The sequence below is a fragment of the Dendrobates tinctorius genome, unplaced genomic scaffold (assembly GCF_039654945.1).
Source record: "Dendrobates tinctorius isolate UK_male_01 unplaced genomic scaffold, ASM3965494v1 ptg000008l, whole genome shotgun sequence".
Classification (NCBI taxonomy): domain Eukaryota; kingdom Metazoa; phylum Chordata; class Amphibia; order Anura; family Dendrobatidae; genus Dendrobates; species Dendrobates tinctorius.
In genome coordinates this window covers 7,158,923-7,179,478 of record NW_027361676.1, presented here as the reverse complement: position 1 = coordinate 7,179,478, position 20,556 = coordinate 7,158,923, and the positions used below count along the sequence as shown (strand labels likewise).

Below are 20,556 nucleotides of genomic sequence, written 5' to 3'. Positions count from 1 at the left end.
TCCTCCCCCTCCTATTACATCTACACCCCCTCCAGCCACTTTCCATCCTCCCCCTCCTATTACATACCATCCACCTCCCCAGCACCATCCACCTCCCCAGCACCAGCAACCTCCCCAGCACCAGCAACCTCCCCAGCACCAGCAACCTCCCCAGTACCAGCAACCTCCCCAGTACCAGCAACCTCCCCAGTACCAGCAACCTCCCCAGTACCTGCAAAATCCCCAGTACCAGCAACCTCCCCAGTACCAGACATCTCCCCACTTCCAGCAACCTGCCCCGTACCAGACATCTCCCCACTTCCAGCAACCTGCCCCGTACCAGACATCTCCCCACTTCCAGCAACCTGCCCCGTACCAGACATCTCCCCACTTCCAGCAACCTGCCCCGTACCAAACTCATTCCCCATACAACTTGCCATCAACATCATCTGCTCCTACAGTCCCTGCCCAACCCTCCACTCCACCACCCACCACCTCTTCTGCTTCCCACATGTCCACCCATTCTGTAGTTTTTTCCACACCTTCACCTCTAACTGTTCCTTCCCCACCACGATCCCAGTCCTCTCTCCACACTCCCAGTGTCGAAGTGTCCCGCAGCCCCTACAGCAGTATTTCCACCACACACTACACAGATTTATAATGTGTGTATTTAAATAAAAATGACCAGTTTTATGGTTTCAGTTTTATAGTTTCAAAGCTTTATTAAACACGTTTATTAAAATTTTAAAAAAGTTTACTAAAAAAACATTTTTCAATAAAAGTTAAATTATTTTACACTGGTTGTCTGTCATTTCTTTCTGCGGCGAAAAAGGTTAAATACAGGGTATTTAAAAGGTGAAATGGTATTCAAAACTAGGTATATAACTGTGGGTAAATTTTAGCTTTTTGCCACAGTTGTGTTCCTGGTTGTGTTTGAAGCAAAGTATTTCACCTAAAAAGTTGTGTTTATTGTTGGTGATTTCCTAACAATGTACACAACTTTTGTTAAAAGGTGAAATACTTTGCATAAAACACAACCAGGTACACACCTGTGGCCTAAAGCTAAAAATAGAGACCATGACAAGATAGCCAACTTTGGTTGGCAAAGGTATATACTGTTGGTACAGAAGGTACACAAGTTTGGTTGGGCACAAATCTTTCACACTCTGTCATCCTGCCAGTGTACTCTGCCTTGAGGTGACATAAAGTATAGTGCAAAATTGTCCCTCATTACTGAAACCGTCACAGAACTTCTAGTGGTAATGTCATGGTAATCTTGCAAGGTGGTTTCTTCAGAGGTGTCCTCAATGGAAATGGGTTCCTTGCAGATAACAAAATTGTGGAGTACCACGCACGCTTTGATCACCTCGTCCACAGTTTCTGTCTTGAGGTTGATCGCAGTCAATAGGACCCGCCATTTTGCTGTCAGAATACCAAAGGTACATTCAACCATTCTTCTTGCTCTTGTGAGGCGGTAATTAAAAATGCGTTTTGGTCTTGTCAATCCTCTGCTAGAGTACGGTTTCAAAAGGTGTTCTGACAGCTGGAAGGCTTCATCCCCTACACAGACAAATGGCATAGGTGGACCAGATGTTTGCGGCAGCGGTCAAGGTGGTGGGAACTGGAAGGTGTTTCCATACAGTTTACGCCCCATGGCAGACAGTTTGAAAACTTGAGAGTCATTGGAGCGGCCATAGGCCCCAATATCAACCGCAATAAATTTGTATTCAGCGATGGCCATGAGGACAATTGAAAAATATTTCTTGTAATTGAAATATTCCGATCCCGATCCAGCTGGCTTTACAATGCGGATATGTTTCCCGTCCACAGCGCCCAAGCAGTTGGGAAACTGACATATCTGTTGAAACTTGTCAGCAATTTCAATCCACCTCTCTGTTGTGGGCTCTGGTAAAAACTCTTCAGCTAAGGAGTCCCACAGTGCACGGCATGTGTACTTCACAATTCCAGATATGGTGGAAATCCCGAGTCTGTACTGGAAATGCAGTGACGAAAGGGATTCTCCAGTTGCAAGAAATCTGTGGGGAATTAAAAAACAATAAATTAGTTTTAAATCACAGCATTACATACCAAAACTGACCTATAACACTTGGAGATACAAACTACCACCAACAAGATTGCAGTGAAAGTGTGCTCTGATGCGAGCATATCCAATAAATGTGGCTTACCTTAAAGTCACCATCAGACGCTCTGCGGGTGAAACAGAGAAGCGGCAATAGGTGTCCGCTTTTCTTATGAGGTGTGCAATGCGCTCCACCAAGTAATCAAAATTCTCCATTTTCATCCTAACATATCCAAAAAATGTATCCGGGTTTCGTCGAAGGTCCATGCAGAGTGTAGAATAGACCCCACGCGTCATTCTCTTGGCTGTGATGGGGTGGATCCACAAACGTCGTCTACGATGCCTGATGTGCTGCTGTCTCGCTCTCTCCTTCTCCAGAACAATCACCTTCAAACGATTCGCCTCCGCTGTAAAATCCGCCAAATTCTTCAAAATATTTCCAATCACAACATCCATCTTCGCCAGTAACTTGCTCTTCTCTCCAACCTGCACTTTCTCCTCTACAACCTGTCAAAGAAGGGCTGTAGGAACATGCTATATATAGTTTTCCAGTAGCCAATCCCGTTCGGAAGGCCACAAGGGTCAATTTTAAAAACCGGATCCAGCGTAATCCGTCGAAAAACGGATAGAAAAACGGATGAACCGGATGAGACGGATCCGGTTTTGTCTGTCAAGAAAAAGACGGATCCGGCATAAAACTGGATCCGTCACATCCGGTTTTACGAAACATTTGCCGGATCCGGCGTTCCGGCACGACGCCGGATCGCGCCTGACGCCGAAAACCTGATGTGTGAAAGTAGCCTTATATTAATCATAGCAGCCCCTGCCATCACAGATTTTATAATCAAAGACTCATGCACATGATTGCATTAAGGATCAATGTTGTAAGCATCTATTATATGAAAGCAGTAGACTGTTACTGGACCATACTATACTAACAGTCATACAGGACCTGTGGAGAAAGTCATCCTCCATTGTACAATGTATACAGGGCTTTGTTCTCGTAATTGTACAAAAGGCATCTAGTAGTGACATACAAAGGATGAGATTTATTAAGACCGGCATTTTATAGGCCATTCCTAAACATAAGTTAGTATGAACAAATTGTGCCAAATTTACCAAATTTGCTAAAAGGCAAAATCTGGAGCACTATTAGGACTGTGCGACAGCCAGAAAATGAAAATGTTATGCAGATATAGAGTGCGGCAATATCTTGATAGCTTTGCACCAGTTTTCTGGTGTAGAAAGTATCAATGAGTTCCTCCCAGAGTGCCAGAGACACCAACATACTGCTGCCTACCTCTGAGCTTATGGATTCGACTTGTCCATAAAATCATATCTTATATGCAAACTGAACAAAAATGGATGCTAACACTAGAAAACAATGTTTCCACTTTTGAATGGATCCATAGGTTTGTTTAAGGTTTTTACTTCAGATGTCTCTTTTCGTGCAGTGACAAAAACGGATGCATAAAGTGACAAGATAACAGACGACCATCCCTTATGATCCATTTCCCACAGACTTCAACGTTAAAGAAAAATAAATAAATAAATAAAGATATTCAGTTGCTGTTCGTTTGTTGGGTTCGACAAAAAAGAGCAACTCGAGAGAAGGTAAAAGAAAGACATTTTTTGAAACTTTTCCATTCCAATGAGAGGTCCCATACTGGAACATTTTATTTCCGTTTTCAGTATCCCAAAATGGATAAAAAAATGGAAATAACTGCTGGACATGTGAACACAGCATCACTGGGCAATTTTGTATTTGGCGACACATCCCAATTATTGTGCTATATAAATCCTAAGTTAAGACTCTTTTTGGTAAAATGGCAACAAGAAAAGTGTTTTGGAAATGGTTACGCTTGAGTCTACCACTTTAATATTATTAGTTTCATCTTTGATTTAACTTTTGAGAATTGAGGTATTAGGAACTAGACCACATTCCTAAATGATTACCTAAGGACATGCGCACTACATAGACATTTGTTTATTATTTCTAACAAGATCTATGCTCATTTTAGATTTCTGCCAGAGACATCAGTGGGACTAGGAGGGTATAAGAGAAAAAGAACAGTGGACTCCGTATGAAACTGCAAGATAGAAAGACCACTCACGTTGGAATATGTAGAGGCCAAGTATACTACGTGTTTATTGCTATTTCTTGTACAGTGGATACGGAAAGTATTCAGACCCCTTTAAATTTTGCACTCTTTGTTTCATTGCAGCCATTTGGTAAATTCAAAAAAGTTCATTTTTTTCTCAAAAATGTACACCCCATCTTGACTGAAAAAAAAAAGAAATGTAGAAATTTTTGCAAATTTATTAAAAAAAGCAAAACTGAAATATCACATGGTCATAAGTATTCAGACCTTTTGCTCAGACAGTCATATTTATGTCACATGCTGTCCATTTCCTTGTGATCCTCCTTGAGATGGTTCTACTCCTTCACTGGAGTCCAGCTGTGTTTAAATAAACTGATAGGACTTGATTTGTAAAGGCACACACCTGTCTATATAAAGGTACTGTCACACTTAGCGATGCACCAGCGATCCCGACCAGCGATATGACGCGGTCAGGATCGCAGGTGCATCGCTAAGTGGTCGCTAAGGAGCTGCCACACAGGCAGATCTCACCAGCGACATCGCAGGGGTCGGGGGTCGTTACTTACCTGTCAGATGAGGCGATCCTGACGTCCTCCCGCCCACGTTCGTGCGTTGATCGTCTCCACAGCAGGAAGCCCAGCAGGAAGCTGACAACGAGAAACGGTCCAGGACGTTCTCGCGCGATCAGCGATAACCAGCGGGGGAGTGGTCGGAGGTAAGTATCAGACATAGCGATATCACTAGCAATATCGCTATAACGTCACAAAAACCAGTGACGTTCTAGCGATCTTGCTAGTGATATCGCTTAGTGTGACAGGCCCTTAAGACTTCACAGCTCACAGTGCATGTCAGACCAAATGAGAATCATGAGGTCAAAGGAACTGGCCAAGGAGCTCAGAGACAGAATTGTGACAAGGCACAGATCTGGCCAAGGTTACAAAATAATTTCTGCAGTATTCAAGGTTCCTAATATCACAGTGGCCTCCATAATACTTAAATGGAAGAAGTTTGGGACCACCAGAAGTCTTCCTAGACCTGGCCGTCCAGCCAAACAGAGCAATCGTGGGAGAAAAATCTTGGTGAGAGAGGTAAAGAAGAACCCCAAGATCACTGTGGCTAAGCTCCACAGAAGCAGTAGGGAGATGGGAGAAAGTTCCACAAAGTCAACTATCACTGCAGCCCTCCACCAGTCGGCACATTTTATGGCAGAGTGGCCCAAAGGAAGACTCTCCTCAGTGCCAGACATATGAAAGCCCGCATTGAGTTTGCTAAAAAACACATGAAGAACTCCCAGACTATGAGAAATAAGATTCTCTGGTCTGATGAGATGAAGATAGATCTTTTTGGTGATAATTCTGAGCGGTATGCGTGGAGAAAACCAGGCACTGCTCATCACCTGCCCAATACAATCCCAACAGTGAAACATTGTGGTGGCAGCACCATGCTATGGGGGTATTTTTTAGCTGCAGAGACAGGACGACTGGTTGCAATTGAAGGAAACATGAATGCGGCAATGTAAAGTGATATCCTGGATAAAAACCTCTTCCAGAGTGCTTTGGACCTCAGACTTGGCCGAAGGTTCACCTTCCAACAAGACAATGACTCTAAGCACACAGCTAAAATAACAAAGGACTGGCTTCAGAACAACTCTGTGACCATTCTTGACTGGCCCAGCCAGAGCTCTGACCTAAACCCAATTGAGCATCTCTGGAGAGACCAGAAAATGGCTGTCCATCAACGTTCACAATCAAACCTGATGGAACTGGAGAGGATCTGCAAGGAAGTATGGCAGAGGATCTCCAAATCCAGGTGTGAAAAACTAGTGGCATCATTCGCAAGAAGACTCATGGCTGTACTAGCTCAAAAAGGTGCTTCGACTCAATACTGAGCAAAGGGTCTGAATACTTATGACCATGTGATATTTCAGTTCTTTTTTAATAAATTTGCAAAAATTTCTACATTTCTGTTTTTTTTCACTCAAGTTGGGGTGCAGAGTGTACATTAATAAGGAAAAAAATTAACTTTGAACTTAACAAATGGTTGCAATGAAACAAAGTGAAAACTTTAAAGGGGTCTGAATACTTTCCGTACCCACTGTGTTTTTATATTCTCTTGTATTAATTTTTCATTATCATTTCGGTAAACTTTATTACTTCATTTATCCACTGTGTGTGAATACATTTAGTCTAGCATCATCAAATCCATCATAAAACAAAAAGAAGTCTATAAACTAATGTAATGATGGTCAGAAAGCACCAAAATTTATAACCACTGAGGTCAAATATGCACATTACATACTCTAATTGTCACATCAAGCCATTCACCATTCTGTAAGTGGTAATGAGAGATGATGAAAATCCTTTATCAAACATACACAGGAAACATTGGCTTCACATTTCAAACTAATAATTTAAGCTCCTGTGTTCTCGTACTACAACTCACTTCTCAAATTTCCCATCTCCAAACTGAAAAGTAAAGAGTTGCACAGGAAATGAATCTCCCATTATGTTAGAGCATTTAGCAAAGTTTGGATGTTGTGGTCCATTTTATGTGACAGTGACAAAAAAAAAAATCTGCATAATGAATATGTAGCTTTCCTTACAGACTTACCGTATATAAAGTATTTTATCTATTTTATGGAAAGTATTGAAATATTAAAGGGAACCCATCGGCTGTTTTGGCCACTATAATTATGCGGCCACTGCCTTTCAGGGCTTATCTACAGCATTCTACAATGCTGTAGATATGCCCCCGGTCCGACCTTCAAGATAAGAAAAATAAGTTTTATTATACTCACCGGGCGGGGGGAGTCCGGCCCAATGGGTGTTGCAGGTCCGGCGCCTCACATCTTCTTGCAACGCCGCCCTCCTGCTTGTTTCATGGTCCCAAGGCATACTTCTCTGCAGGAATTTTCTCAGGGGAATAGAACCTTGTGAGGGGCAAGTAGCAGAAGGCCTAGGAGGTAACGGCTGTGCACTGAGGGGCAGACACACCGGACTCCCCGGAGAGAGAGGACGGATCACGTGACTCCCGGAACTTTGTAAGAGAAGCCGCAACATGTGGCTGTGAGGGAGCGCTGCATCCAGCTCCTGGAAGCTGAACATCTCCATCCACAGTAGTTGCTTTCACCTCTGCACTTGGCCGACTCTTTGGTCACTATGCTGTCCGTGCTGTGTGTAGCCGTGCTAGTGCTGTGTCAGCGCCAGCTGGCGGGAGCGGTGGGGCCGGTAGTCCAGTGCGAACCCTGCAACTCCAAAGTCCTGGAGCAGTGCAAGCCCCTGAGCCCCGACTGTGCAGAATTCGTCCAGGAATTTGCTCAGCCCTCAACAGGGCAGAGAAGTATGCCTGCGCAGGAACGCGATGCTAGGGAGCCTGTGAATCAAGCAGGAAGGCGGTGTCGCAAGAAGATGGGAGGCGCCGGACCCGGACCTGCGACACCCATTGCACCAGACCGCCCCCCCCCCGGTGAGTATAATAAAACTTATTTTTCTTATCTTGCAGGTCGGATCGGGTGTTTATCTACAGCATTATAGAATTATATATTATAGAATGCTGTAGATAAGCCCTGAAAGGCGGTGGCCGCATCTTATAGCGGCCAAACCTGGTGACAGGTTTGCTTTAAACTCATTGTAACACTAATGCAGGCACCCTGCATGATTCCCCTTTCCCCTCCAAGCAGGGAGTCGGCATACTCCCCGCCACAGGCCGCGTGTGCTCCCTTCTTCCTGTGTCTGTGCGCACTGCACTTCCCGCTGGCATGCCTAGTATGTGCGCGCTCCCCTTCTCCTTAACCTGCTCCCCTGGTCCGTATACAGCCAGTTCCTTAACCTGATCCCCTGGTCCGTGTGTGGCCAGGGCATGAACCTGAACTCCTGGTCCTTGTGCAGCCATGAACTGAAACTGCTCCCCTGGTCCGTGTGTGGCCAGTACCTGAACCCTGACCCCTCGTCCTTGTGCGACCAGCGCCTGAATCAATTCCCGAGACCAATGTGTCTGAATGTGTACTCAGTGTATACAGACTGTTTTAGCAGTCTCCAAATCCAGTCCTGTCTGTAATGCCGTGTCAGTATCCGTTCTGCCGGAGAAGTAGTCTGAACAAAGCCCATGTTGGCAAACATGAACCCTGGAGACATCAGCTGTAGTACCGAGGACTGCCTAAAGCTACTTTTACACATGCCTGTTTTTTTGCGGGCCGTATTGCCGTGATTTTTGCGGTCTCCCGCAAAAAACCTTCTCGGATCGCTGTTTTTCCGTGCTATACCAAATTGCAGGGGAAAAAATGGCGTTCCGAAAATACGGTGCACCGCAAAAACAAGCTACCGTTGTTTTTGCAGTACCATTGTTTTAAATGGAGGCGGTGTCCGTGAGCCGTGAAAAACATCGATCAGGTTCGATCTTTTTTGACGGCCGTAAATACAGCCCTCTCGGCCATACGGCGCTCCGGGGAATTAGTGCGGCCTCATAGAAATCTATTGGGGCCGCAAAAACGGGACACAAAAAATCCAGTGAGTGTAAAAGAAGCCTAAGAGTGGAACCTGACAGTTACCTGCAGCTCAAGTCTGACTCCACCATCAGGAGATCCAGTGAACACTAGGTAGCCACTTAGCTATGCCCCTCCTAGGTAAGTCCGATCATGTGTGCCACCTCTGTGCGTGACACTCATTCACCACATTTACATTTTCTGAAAGAAGGTGCACAAAAAAAAATGTCTGAACAAAAAACGAAAATCTGGCTGTAGTCGTTAGCCCTCTCCTAGAAATGCGTCTTTCAATTAGAAGAGATTCAAAGGAATCTTGCTAAAAGGCGATTGGGGCAATATGGATAGTACTGTAGCAAATAACTGCATAATAAAGCACAAGTGACTGGGAGCGTTTCATTCCTTTGGCTAAAATGTGGCAAGTCAAATGAAGGTCTAGCAAAGGCCTGTAAGAACGCATGGTCCCATCTATGTGAAGACCAGGAAGCACTATTTTGGCTTTTTGTTGCTGTTGTACATTTATGAATATCTAGATAATCATAGAAGGTGGGAACTGCTGATTGAGGATATGTGCACATGTGCAGAAATGCTGCGGAAATGTCCGCAGTATTTCCGCAAGTCCTGCCGCGGGTAAAACACATGCGTTTTTCCCGCGAAAAACAAGCGTTTTTCGCTTGCGGAATGCTTGCGCATTCCAAGCGATTTCAAGCATCGCTTGGAAATGTGATTGACAGGTTGGTCACGCTTGTCAAATATAGCGCTTGACAAGTGTGACCAACTTTTTAAAAGTAAAAGATAGAATGTTAAAAATAATAAAGAAAATAAAAAATATTGTTATTCTCACCTTCCGACGGCCCCCGATCTGCTCTGCGGCACTCCCGGCATCTTCCGGTCCCAGTAATGCTTTGCGTGAAGGACTTGATATGACATCTCGCTCGCGAGAGCGCGATGTCATCAGCAGTCATTCGTGCAAAGTATTACTGGGACCGGAAGATGTCGGGAGCATGGTGAGAGGCAGGAAGGACTTCGGGGGCCGCCAGAGGGTGATTATATCTCTATTTTTTATTGTAATTCTATTTTTTACAGGATTATGGTACCCAGGGTCTGGAGGAGAGTCTCCTCTCCTCCAGACCCTGGGTACCATCCACACATTGAGCGCTCACTTTACGCATGGTGGGCATAGCCACATGCGTAAAGTGAGTGTTTCAATGCAATCCTATGGCGGCAGAATCGCTGCGATTCTTCAAAAAGAATGAGCATGCTGCGTATTTTTCCGCTATGCGATTCCGCAGCATTAGCACAGCATTGCTGAATCCCATAGGATTGCATGGGATGCGTTTTCTTTGCATTTTCGCGGTGATTCCGCAGCAGAAAAATGCTGCGAAAACACAAAAAAAATGCAACGTGTGCACACAGTCTAAAGTTGGTGCCAGAAGAATGCACACATATCTGTTGGGCGGGGAAGCCTGAAGATCGCAACACCGGCATCAGCCGGCTTTCAACTTTCATCTTTGGAAAAGTGATCAGCATCGGACTCATGATAAGTGAAACAGTTAAATGCATAGACTGTGGTCTTTAGTTCTCCTGTTCTTTGCGTTCTTTAGCTTAAATCTATTTAACACCTATTGGATATTTATGGATATGTTCACAAACAGGCATCACTTTTTCCTTTACCAAGCAGTGTTCACAGTGTTGGACTATGTAGGGTCCATCTGCATTATAATGCCACCTGATAATTTACCCATACGTTTCCTGGAGAACCAACCCAGGACCAATATAAAGTTCTAAGAAAAGATGCTCCAGAGTTTTCTTGGCAATGTACAAAATGCACTAAAGCATATAGCAGCACTATATGGTCCAGGAATGGAGACATCAAAAAACTGAACGGCACCTGGACATGAAGGTCCAAAATGTGCCATTGAGCTCATAGGACACTAACTGCAACCATATGTTGGCAGTAGCTGGGAAAAAAGCAGGCTGACAGGTTTATTTGACATTGCGGTAAAGATGATAAAGAAATACAAAAACGGAGGCTGTCGCTAAGAAAATCCACTTTGCAGTCTGTTGTACTGATGCCTAGGAGATACGAATATTAATCACAAGAAAGTCTTTTATCTGCCTATCTTACAAATGAGAACAAATGTGTTCAAGTACAAGGCATGAAAATTAAATGAGACTTTCCTTTTTTTGAGTCTAAACAGATCTAATGAAATGAAAGTAACATTTCAGGCGTGCAATAAGAAAACAGTGGTGGTAAATACCGATCTGTCACATCATACAGAAACAGCATGCAGTCCGCTGTCAGAGAAATATGTATTAGAAATGGCACACTCACTATAGGAGTCAACAGGCGTTCTGGGCCCAAGTAGATGCGAGGGCTTTTATACAGGCCACACAACTGTGAGGCTACTTATAATACATTAATTGGGGTTATAGTCTGCCTTATAATGTGCAACTCCGCTGATGAAGAGGAATCAGCACCATGTCATCATGACTGAAAAACATTAATAATTAATTACCTTATATCTTATTCCAAAAAAGCTGAGTATTACCTTGCCAGTCATAGGATTCCAAAATAGCGACAGCAGTAGAGATCCCATAACAGCACTAGTCCCAATGCCCCCACAGTGCTAGTGCTAGCCTATGTGCCCCAAAAACATAACTATCATATGCCCAACCTCTCCTGTCTCGCAAGTTTTGGCGTTTGGATCTGGAGCTCACCAAACTCAAATACTGATTGTACCCATAGGGCCCCATTCACATAGCATACACCCAAAGGGTGTCCTCTTGGCACATAATGTGACAGTAAACTCTGGAATGGATTATTTTTGCTGTATAAAACAATGTAGCAAAAACTATAAAGTAATATATATAAGAAAAAAAAAAAACATTCTGCACTATATTTATTTTTTCTATTTTTGCAATGAGACCCTACTCGCGACATATACCACTGTATGCCTAAATCTAAATATATGCTTCATCTGAGGTACAACATCAATAAATCCAACAAAACGGCCACACGCAGAATGAACAAACCATAAGTCCTCAATGTTATGAACACATTTAAACATGGATTCTGTTTTGAATTTTTAACCTTCAATGACTTCTAAATTAAATTAATCATTACGTTATCAGTGCTCAATTACATAATAACTAAACATTCGGTGTGTTTAGTGCATAATAGACCCCTGAGAAGTGCTCTGGTGATTTGACACCAATATATGGATTCAATACAAAGGATAGGCTCCTAATCTGATGAGCAATTGGTGGGGGTCTGCGATTATGGAACCCACTGATCTGCAGTTCCTGATCAATATACAAAAGCAGAAAGTTTAGTTAGAAACTACGTATAAAGAAGGTACAACAATGACAGTGGAAGCCCCACAACACCCACAATAACGCTATAATACAACCAGTAATGCAATTATACAGAATCATTTAGAATAGATAAAAATCACAGCAAAATAATGTGATTATAATTTGTATTTAAAAAAGTGACCCAAAAATAGAAAATAGGGTATTGATTTGGATTAAGGAATACAGTATATTTACCGTATTTACATAAGGTGAGTTTATTTGGGCTTTTTCGTTAAATATAGTTTAATTAGTTATAACACACGCCCCTCCAGATCCTTCTTCTTGAATAATGGTTAGTGAGGTTGGCAGATGTATAGAATCCTACCACTCCAGCATTTTTTTTAATTTGAGTTCTGCACAGGAGTGGTGCCACTAATGTAAGCTCTCTACACTTGCATCAGTGAAACAGTGGAGGCCATATTTGTGGAAATGCTGGCCCACGTCTGGACAGAACCAGACTACTGCCTAGACATCTGCCATGTCACTGAAGAAAATCACTTTGAACATTGCAGTGTATGGATAAAACTTGGGTAGATAGTGCATCCTTTTATGTTAATATGTTAATACATTTTGGTTATGTTCTATTTGCTATAAACACCGAAATTGTGATTTTGCAACCTCCTTTTTAAATCACCTTGCATAGATATAAGAAATAAAATGGAGAAGAAAAATACCATATCATATAAAGGCAAAAAGTATATTGCAAAAGCATCTTACTAAATAAATGAAGAAGCAGGAGATACAGGACCTGACTCATCCCTCAAATTACATCAAACCACATTATACAGCTTATGTCGCAGGTATACGGCAGAAAGACACCTTCACAAGGTGAATATACAGGAGTGCAAGGGATGAAACAGACTCATCATTAGAAATCCACGACCTTGGAGATCAGGCTGATTGCATGTGTACCAGGAGGCTCTGTTAAATAACGGCAGAGGAGCTATGCAAGGTTTCCACTGGTACATATGAGTAGGTGCAAAACCTTCTTCTCCACAACAGAACAGGAAAAGGGCCATTCTGCAGCATACTTTACACTCTGCCTCAGTTCACTAGTGCTGTACTCTTTATGTGCAGCTTCATTGCCAAAATTTTGTCAAAATTTGAGAAATTTTTCTTGTGCTCAGTGAGATAGTGATTAAAATCTTACTTTTCTAAAGGGTTCCACTCACTCATGCTGCCTTTTGCCTATGCAATATCTCTACCTGGCCGGCAATCCTTCCAGGGTATATAAATAATAAATATCACATGGACTAAAAAGAGTGGTCTCCGACTAACAACTCTGCCCAATCCACTCCTGAGCAGGGGCTAAATAACAAAGGCAGATCACTCTGGGGATTAGAAAGGACACATTAATATGGAGTAACAGAGGGTGGTCTCGCGCTCAGAACTCTATCTATAAGCCAGAGCACAGAGCAGCGACAAAGTGCCTGCATGTCTCTATTAACCAGACAACCCCTGACCATTCATTTACATTGATAACTTCATATCACTCAGGGTAGGCTCTCAATATGCTGACGATTTTCCACCCAGATTTGCAGGTGGAAAACCCAGTGTACTACAGCAACAGCAACGTGGATGCAATTTTCATTTAATATCATTCACACAGTAGAAAAAAAATCAGCAGGAGAAACTGACATACGGTGTGGCTTTTACATCATGTCAATTTATGTTGCAGATTTTCACAGCCGATTTCATCCTTTGCTATACGCAACAAATCCCAAGGCAACAGTGTTAAAGAGGTATTCCCATCTCCAAGATCCTATCCCATTATGTAGTAGGTGTGATATTAATACTATTAGCAAATACTTCCAATTACAAATGTAGTATAGTTCTTCTGATTCGCTATATCTCTTTCCTCATGTGCAGGTATTGCAGGACCTTAGGCATCCATGGTTACGACCTCTGACAAAGTAACAGATAGCTAGTTGCTAGTGGTCGGAACCATGGATACCTAAACTAATCAAAAAAACTATACCACATTTCTAATTGGAGATATTTGCTAATATTATTATTAGTATACCTACTACATATTGGGATAGGATCTTGGAGATGGGAATGCCCCATTAAATGCCAATTTGCAGGGGTTCCTTGACAAAATCTTCAGTGGAATAATTGTCTGTTATACTCAGTCATGACATACTACATCACATTTCTATGGTGTAAAGACAGAAACATTAAGGACTATTCACAGAGTAATACTGAAATAAAATAAGTGATGGTCTCCCAGTAATAATAACACAAATGAAACGTTATATATCTGACTAAGGATTAAGTGGATGTAATAAATTAGTGATACCGCAGAGATGCAAACTGCAGGCAATGGTGACAGATGAATCCAGGACCACCTGCTGACTACAGGATTACAGACCCTGCCTGCATCCCTGTGAAGCCAGACAAGACCAGCAAACAAGTTCCAGATTTCTGGTTCCTTACTGCCAAAAATACAGAAGCCATGAAAAGCGACAAAACACAGCAAATGTACAGTATCCAATTAGTGCTTAAGACTGACAAATGGATTTGTTTAATCTCCGCCATCCACTGGAGACTTGTCTAATTGCCTGTGATGTCAGCGGATCCCTCTTGGTGCATAAACAAGTAGAGAGCATAGCCATGGCTTTCCTGTTATTGATTTCCACGTCACGTGGGTTGGGAAAGCCTATATAGTAAAAGGAGAATGCAGAGGACTGACAGCTGTGCACCATATCCCGGACACGCAGCTTTCCAGCCGGCCGGCATGCTGCCGCGCTTCAGGAATGCCATGGCACTTGCAGGGCGGTGGTGCTGTACGTGTGGCCGTTTATGCCTAGTAATTGTTGATTTTTGTATTGAAGTTATAATGGCAAGAAAGACAATGTCTCATGGAGTCCACCGTCCCTGCACTGGTCAGTCAGTTGTTATTGCCAGGGAATGCTACAGCTGGTCACTCACTGTGACTGGCATTACATAGCAGCCTTTCAAAATGACCATCATACTCATGCATGGAAAAGCCGCCTCACCTGAGATGCCCAGTGTTGTCGCTCATCTTAGAAAATGTGTCATCAGCGGGGGAACCCTCTCAAAGATATTTGTAGTGCATAATGGGTCTAATAGGGGGGACCCTCTCTATGATGTTTGTGATACATGATGGTTGTCATGGGGGGGACCCTCTCTAACCGATACTTGTGGCACATGAAAGGTGTCATGGCGGGGACTCTCTCTATGATGTTGCTGACACCTAATCGGTGTCAATCATGGGGAGACTCTCCCTATAATGTTTGCCATACATAAAGTGTGTCACACGCGGGAATCCTCTCTGCGATATTTGTGGTACATAAAGGGTGTCATGGTGGGGACCCTCTGTATGATACTTGTGGTACATAAAGGGTGTCATGGGGGGACTCTCTCTATGATGTTGCTGACACCTAATCGGTGTCAATCATGGGGAGACTCTCCCTATAATGTTTGCCATACATAAAGTGTGTCACACGCGGGAATCCTCTCTGCGATATTTGTGGTACATAAAGGTTGTCATGGCGGGGACTCTCTCTATGATGCTTGTGGTACATAAAGGTTGTCATGGCGGCCACCCTCTCTATAATGCATGTGGTACATAAAGGATGTCATTGCGGGGACTCTCTCTATGATGCTTGTGGTACATAAAGGGAGTCATGGCGGGGACTCTCTCTATGATGCTTGTGGTACATAAAGGGAGTCATGGCGGGGACTCTCTCTATGATGCTTGTGGTACATAAAGGGTGTCATGGTGGGGACTCTCTCTATGATGCTTGTGGTACATAAAGGGTGTCATGGTGGGGACTCTCTCTATGATGCTTGTGGTACATAAAGGGTGTCATGGTGGGGACCCTCTCTATGATGCTTGTGGTACATAAAGGTTGTCATGGCGGCCACCCTCTCTATAATGCATGTGGTACATAAAGGATGTCATTGCGGGGACTCTCTCTATGATGCTTGTGGTACTTGAAGGGTGTCACTGTGGGGACTCTCTCTATGATGCTTGTGGTACATAAAGGGTGTCATGGTGGGGACCCTCTCTATGATGATTGTGATACTTGAAGGGTGTCACTGTGGGGACCCTCTCTATAATGCTTGTGGTACATAAAGGGTGTCATGGTGGGGACTTTCTCTACGATGCCTGTGGTACATAAAGGGTGAGGGTGTCATGGTGGGGACCCTCTATATTTCTACGCCCCTATTTTTGTCATTCTGAAGACTTGTCGGCAAAGTGATCGTCTCCCGCCCCCCCCACCAACAGCTCTCCAAATGGAAACCAGTCTGCATTGTGGGGACCATCATGACCTTGCAGTGACCTCCCCGCGACACTTCCTACCATGGTAGTGGGATATTTCTCAATGTCATGGCTCCACATTTCTATAGCAGAGAGTGGGATTCCTGCTGCACACACATCCGTCACGCCTCGCCACCTCTTTATTTCCATTGCCCACCACACTGTGGGGCCTTGCAGGCTGCCATCTTGTGACTTATTAGTAAAAGTTTTTGGACTTGGCTGGTACGACGGCGTGCTCCATCGCCAGGAACACTCCACCTATTCGTGTACCGCTCGTTAGCACCGAAATGCTGGCGGACACCGGTGGGCCATGGTCATGGCTGTGACCAGCAGTGAGGGGCATAGTGGATGGAGGTGGGCTCCTGTCTGGGCAGTCATGCCAGAGGGCAGACCCTGCTGATGCCTAGTGGTGGCCTCCAGCTGGGGATGATGGCTGGCAGGTGATGATGGCAATCATGGCCTCCCCTCCCCGGCTGCCTGTCACTCACTGCTCATGGCTGCTGGCGCTCTCACCTTCCTGCAGCTCGTCCAGGCTGCCGATCTTGGTGCCATCCAGCGTGTAGATGCAGCGCACCCCCTGCGGCAGGCTGACATTGTCGCTCAGGGATCGGGTCAGCTCCATCAGCAGAGCATCGAACGATCGGAAGCGCTCGGCCGACACGGCGTACGGCAGCCCCTTGAAGTAGCGGTCCCCATTGCGGTAGAAGCGCACCTTCTTGGCCCTCCTCTCCGAGCTGAGCGCCTGCAGGGTGCGGGTGCGGTAGAAGCTGCAGTGGGCGCTGTGCGCCGGGCTGGGGATCAGTCCATTGCCCCGGGCTCCTGACCCGGAGCTGCCGCCCGGACCTCCGCCGCCTTTTCGGGATTGCCTCTGCTTTTTCTTCCGCTCCTCGAAATGCTCCAGCTCGATGCTCCTGGCGCTGGCCATGGCGATAGCGCTGCAATCCACAGAGCTGCAGTGTGATGTCAGTGCCCGGGGCTGTGCGGCATCCTGGACCAGTGCGGAGCGCTGTCACTGCCCGCAGCCGGACTGCCACCAGGAAGGCTCCTCCGCCGCAGACAATGCCCGAGCCTCACACCGACGGCAGGCAGCCTGGCATTGTCTCCGCGGCGACACACACCCAGCTGCTGCTGCTAGTAGTGGCGAGCCCGGGGGCCTCCGCGGCTGGTCAGCATGTGCCCTCCTCGTATGCAGATGGCACTCACGGTGGCAGCATCTACACCCCCGGCCGGTGATTGGAGGAGAACCCGGCACAGCCTCGTCTTGTGACGTCACGGTGTCTTCTGTGCTGCAGTCAGGGGCCAGGAGTGCGGAGACGTCACTGCAGATACGTACGGGGTGGCCGGAGACGTCACTGCAGACATGTACGGGGTGGCCGGAGACGTCACTGCAGACATGTACGGGGTGGCCGGAGACGTCACTGCAGATATGTACGGGGTGGCCGGAGACGTCACTGCAGACATGTACGGGGTGGCCGGAGACGTCACTGCAGACATGTACGGGGTGGCCGGAGACGTCACTGCAGATATGTACGGGGTGGCCGGAGACGTCACTGCAGACATGTACGGGGTGGCCGGAGACGTCACTGCAGATATGTACGGGGTGGCCGGAGACGTCACTGCAGATATGTACGCGGGTGGCCGGAGACGTCACTGCAGATATCTCCGGGGTGGACGGAGACGTCACTGCAGATATGTACGCGGGTGACCGGAGACGTCACTGCTGATATCTCCGGGGTGGACGGAGACGTCACTGCAGATACACGGTGCACGGGCGGAGACGTCACTGCAGACATGTACGGGTGGCCGGAGACGTCACTGCAGATATGTACGCGGGTGACCGGAGACGTCACTGCAGATACACGGTGCGCGGGCGGAGACGTCACTGCAGATATGTACGGGGTGGCCGGAGACTTCACTGCAGATACGTACAGGGTGGCCGGAGACGTCACTGCAGATACGTACGGGGTGGCCGGAGACGTCACTGCAGATACGTACGGGGTGGCCGGAGACATCACTGCAGACATGTACGGGGTGGCCGGAGACGTCACTGCAGACATGTACGGGGTGGCCGGAGACGTCACTGCAGATATGTACGCGGGTGGCCGGAGACGTCACTGCAGATATCTCCGGGGTGGACGGAGACGTCACTGCAGATATGTACGCGGGTGACCGGAGACGTCACTGCTGATATCTCCGGGGTGGACGGAGACGTCACTGCAGATATGTACGGGGTGGACGGAGACGTCACTGCTGATATCTCCGGGGTGGACGGAGACGTCACTGCAGATACACGGTGCACGGGCGGAGACGTCACTGCAGACATGTACGGGTGGCCGGAGACGTCACTGCAGATATGTACGCGGGTGACCGGAGACGTCACTGCAGATACACGGTGCGCGGGCGGAGACGTCACTGCAGATATGTACGGGGTGGCCGGAGACGTCACTGCAGATACGTACAGGGTGGCCGGAGACGTCACTGCAGATACGTACGGGGTGGCCGGAGACGTCACTGCAGATACGTACGGGGTGGACGGAGACGTCACTGCAGATACGTATGGAGTGGACGGAGACGTCACTGCAGATATGTACAGGGTGGACGGAGACGTCACTGCAGATATGTACGGGGTGGCCGGAGACGTCACTGCAGATATGTACCGGGTGGCCGGAGACGTCACTGCAGATATGTACGGGGTGGACGGAGACGTCACTGCTGATATGAACGGGGTGGACGGAGACGTCACTGCTGATATGTACGGGGAGGCCGGAGACATCTCTGCAGATACGTACGGGGTGGCCGGAGACGTCACTGCAGATATGTACGGGGTGGACGGAGACGTCACTGCTGATATCTCCGGGGTGGCCGGAGACGTCACTGCAGACATGTACGGGGTGGCCGGAGACGTCACTGCAGATATGTACGCGGGTGACCGGAGACGTCACTGCAGATACACGTGACGCGGGCGGAGACGTCACTGCAGACATGTACGGGGTGGCCGGAGATGTCACTGCAGATACGTACGGGGTGGACGGAGACGTCACTGCAGATACGTACAGGGTGGCCGGAGACGTCACTGCAGATATGTACGGGGGTGGCCGGAGACGTCACTGCAGATACGTACGGGGTGGCCGGAGACGTCACTGCAGATACGTACGGGGTGGACGGAGACGTCACTGCAGACATGTACGGGGTGGCCAGAGACGTCACTGCAGATATGTACGGGGGTGGCCGGAGACGTCACTGCAGATATGTACGAGGTGGCCGGAGACGTCACTGCAGATATGTACGGGGTGGACGGAGACGTCACTGCTGATATCTCCGGGGTGGCCGGAGACGTCACTGCAGACATGTACGGGGTGGCCGGAGAAGTCACTGCAGATATGTACGCGGGTGACCGGAGACGTCACTGCAGATACACGTGACGCGGGTGGAGACGTCAATGCAGACATGTCCGGGGTGGCCGGAGATGTCACTGCAGATACGTACGGGGTGGACGGAGACGTCACTGCAGATACGTACAGGGTGGCCGGAGACGTCACTGCAGATATGTACGGGGGTGGCCGGAGACGTCACTGCAGATACGTACGGGGTGGCCGGAGACGTCACTGCAGATACGTACGGGGTGGACGGAGACGTCACTGCAGATACGTATGGAGTGGACAGAGACGTCACTGCAGATATGTACAGGGTGGACGGAGACGTCACTGCAGATATGTACGGGGTGGCCGGAGACGTCACTGCAGATATGTACGGGGTGGCCGGAGACGTCACTGCAGATATGTACGGGGTGGACGGAGACATCACTGCTGATATGAACGGGTTGGACGGAGACGTCACTGCTGATATGTACGGGGAGGCCGGAGACATCTCTGCAGATACGTACGGGGTGGACGGAGACGTCACTGCAGATACGTATGGAGTGGACGGAGATGTCACTGCAGATATGTACAGGGTGGCCGGAGACGTCACTGCAGATATGTACGGGGTGGCCGGAGACGTCACTGCAGATACGTACGGGGTGGACGGAGACATCACTGCTGATATGAACGGGGTGGACGGAGACGTCACTGCTGATATGTACGGGGAGGCCGGAGACATCTCTGCAGATACGTACGGGGTGGACGGAGACGTCACTGCAGATATGTACAGGGTGGCCGGAGACGTCACTGCAGATACGTACAGGGTGGACGGAGACGTCACTGCAGATACGTGCAGGGTGGACGGAGACATCACTGCTGATATGAACGGGGTGGACGGAGACGTCACTGCAGAT

The 20,556-nt window shown here is 47.1% G+C and overlaps 1 protein-coding gene across 4 annotated transcripts in view; it reads right to left on the bottom strand.

The window, feature by feature from the left end:
- DCLK2 (doublecortin like kinase 2) overlaps positions 1-17,542 on the bottom strand; it is a 194,529-nt gene extending 176,987 nt beyond the window's left edge. The window contains exon 1 of one of the 4 annotated variants that reach the window (XR_012232380.1): positions 16,797-17,534. Coding sequence is in view for 3 of the 4 variants with exons in the window: in XM_073576252.1 (XP_073432353.1) it covers positions 16,797-17,208 (412 nt within the window). In the remaining variant the exon portion in view is untranslated. Of the gene's footprint in view, positions 1-16,796 lie in introns of all 4 variants that reach the window. The other 3 variants (XM_073576252.1, XM_073576250.1, XM_073576251.1) reach the window with 3 other exon arrangements.
- Between the last annotated feature and the right edge of the window lie 3,014 nt (positions 17,543-20,556).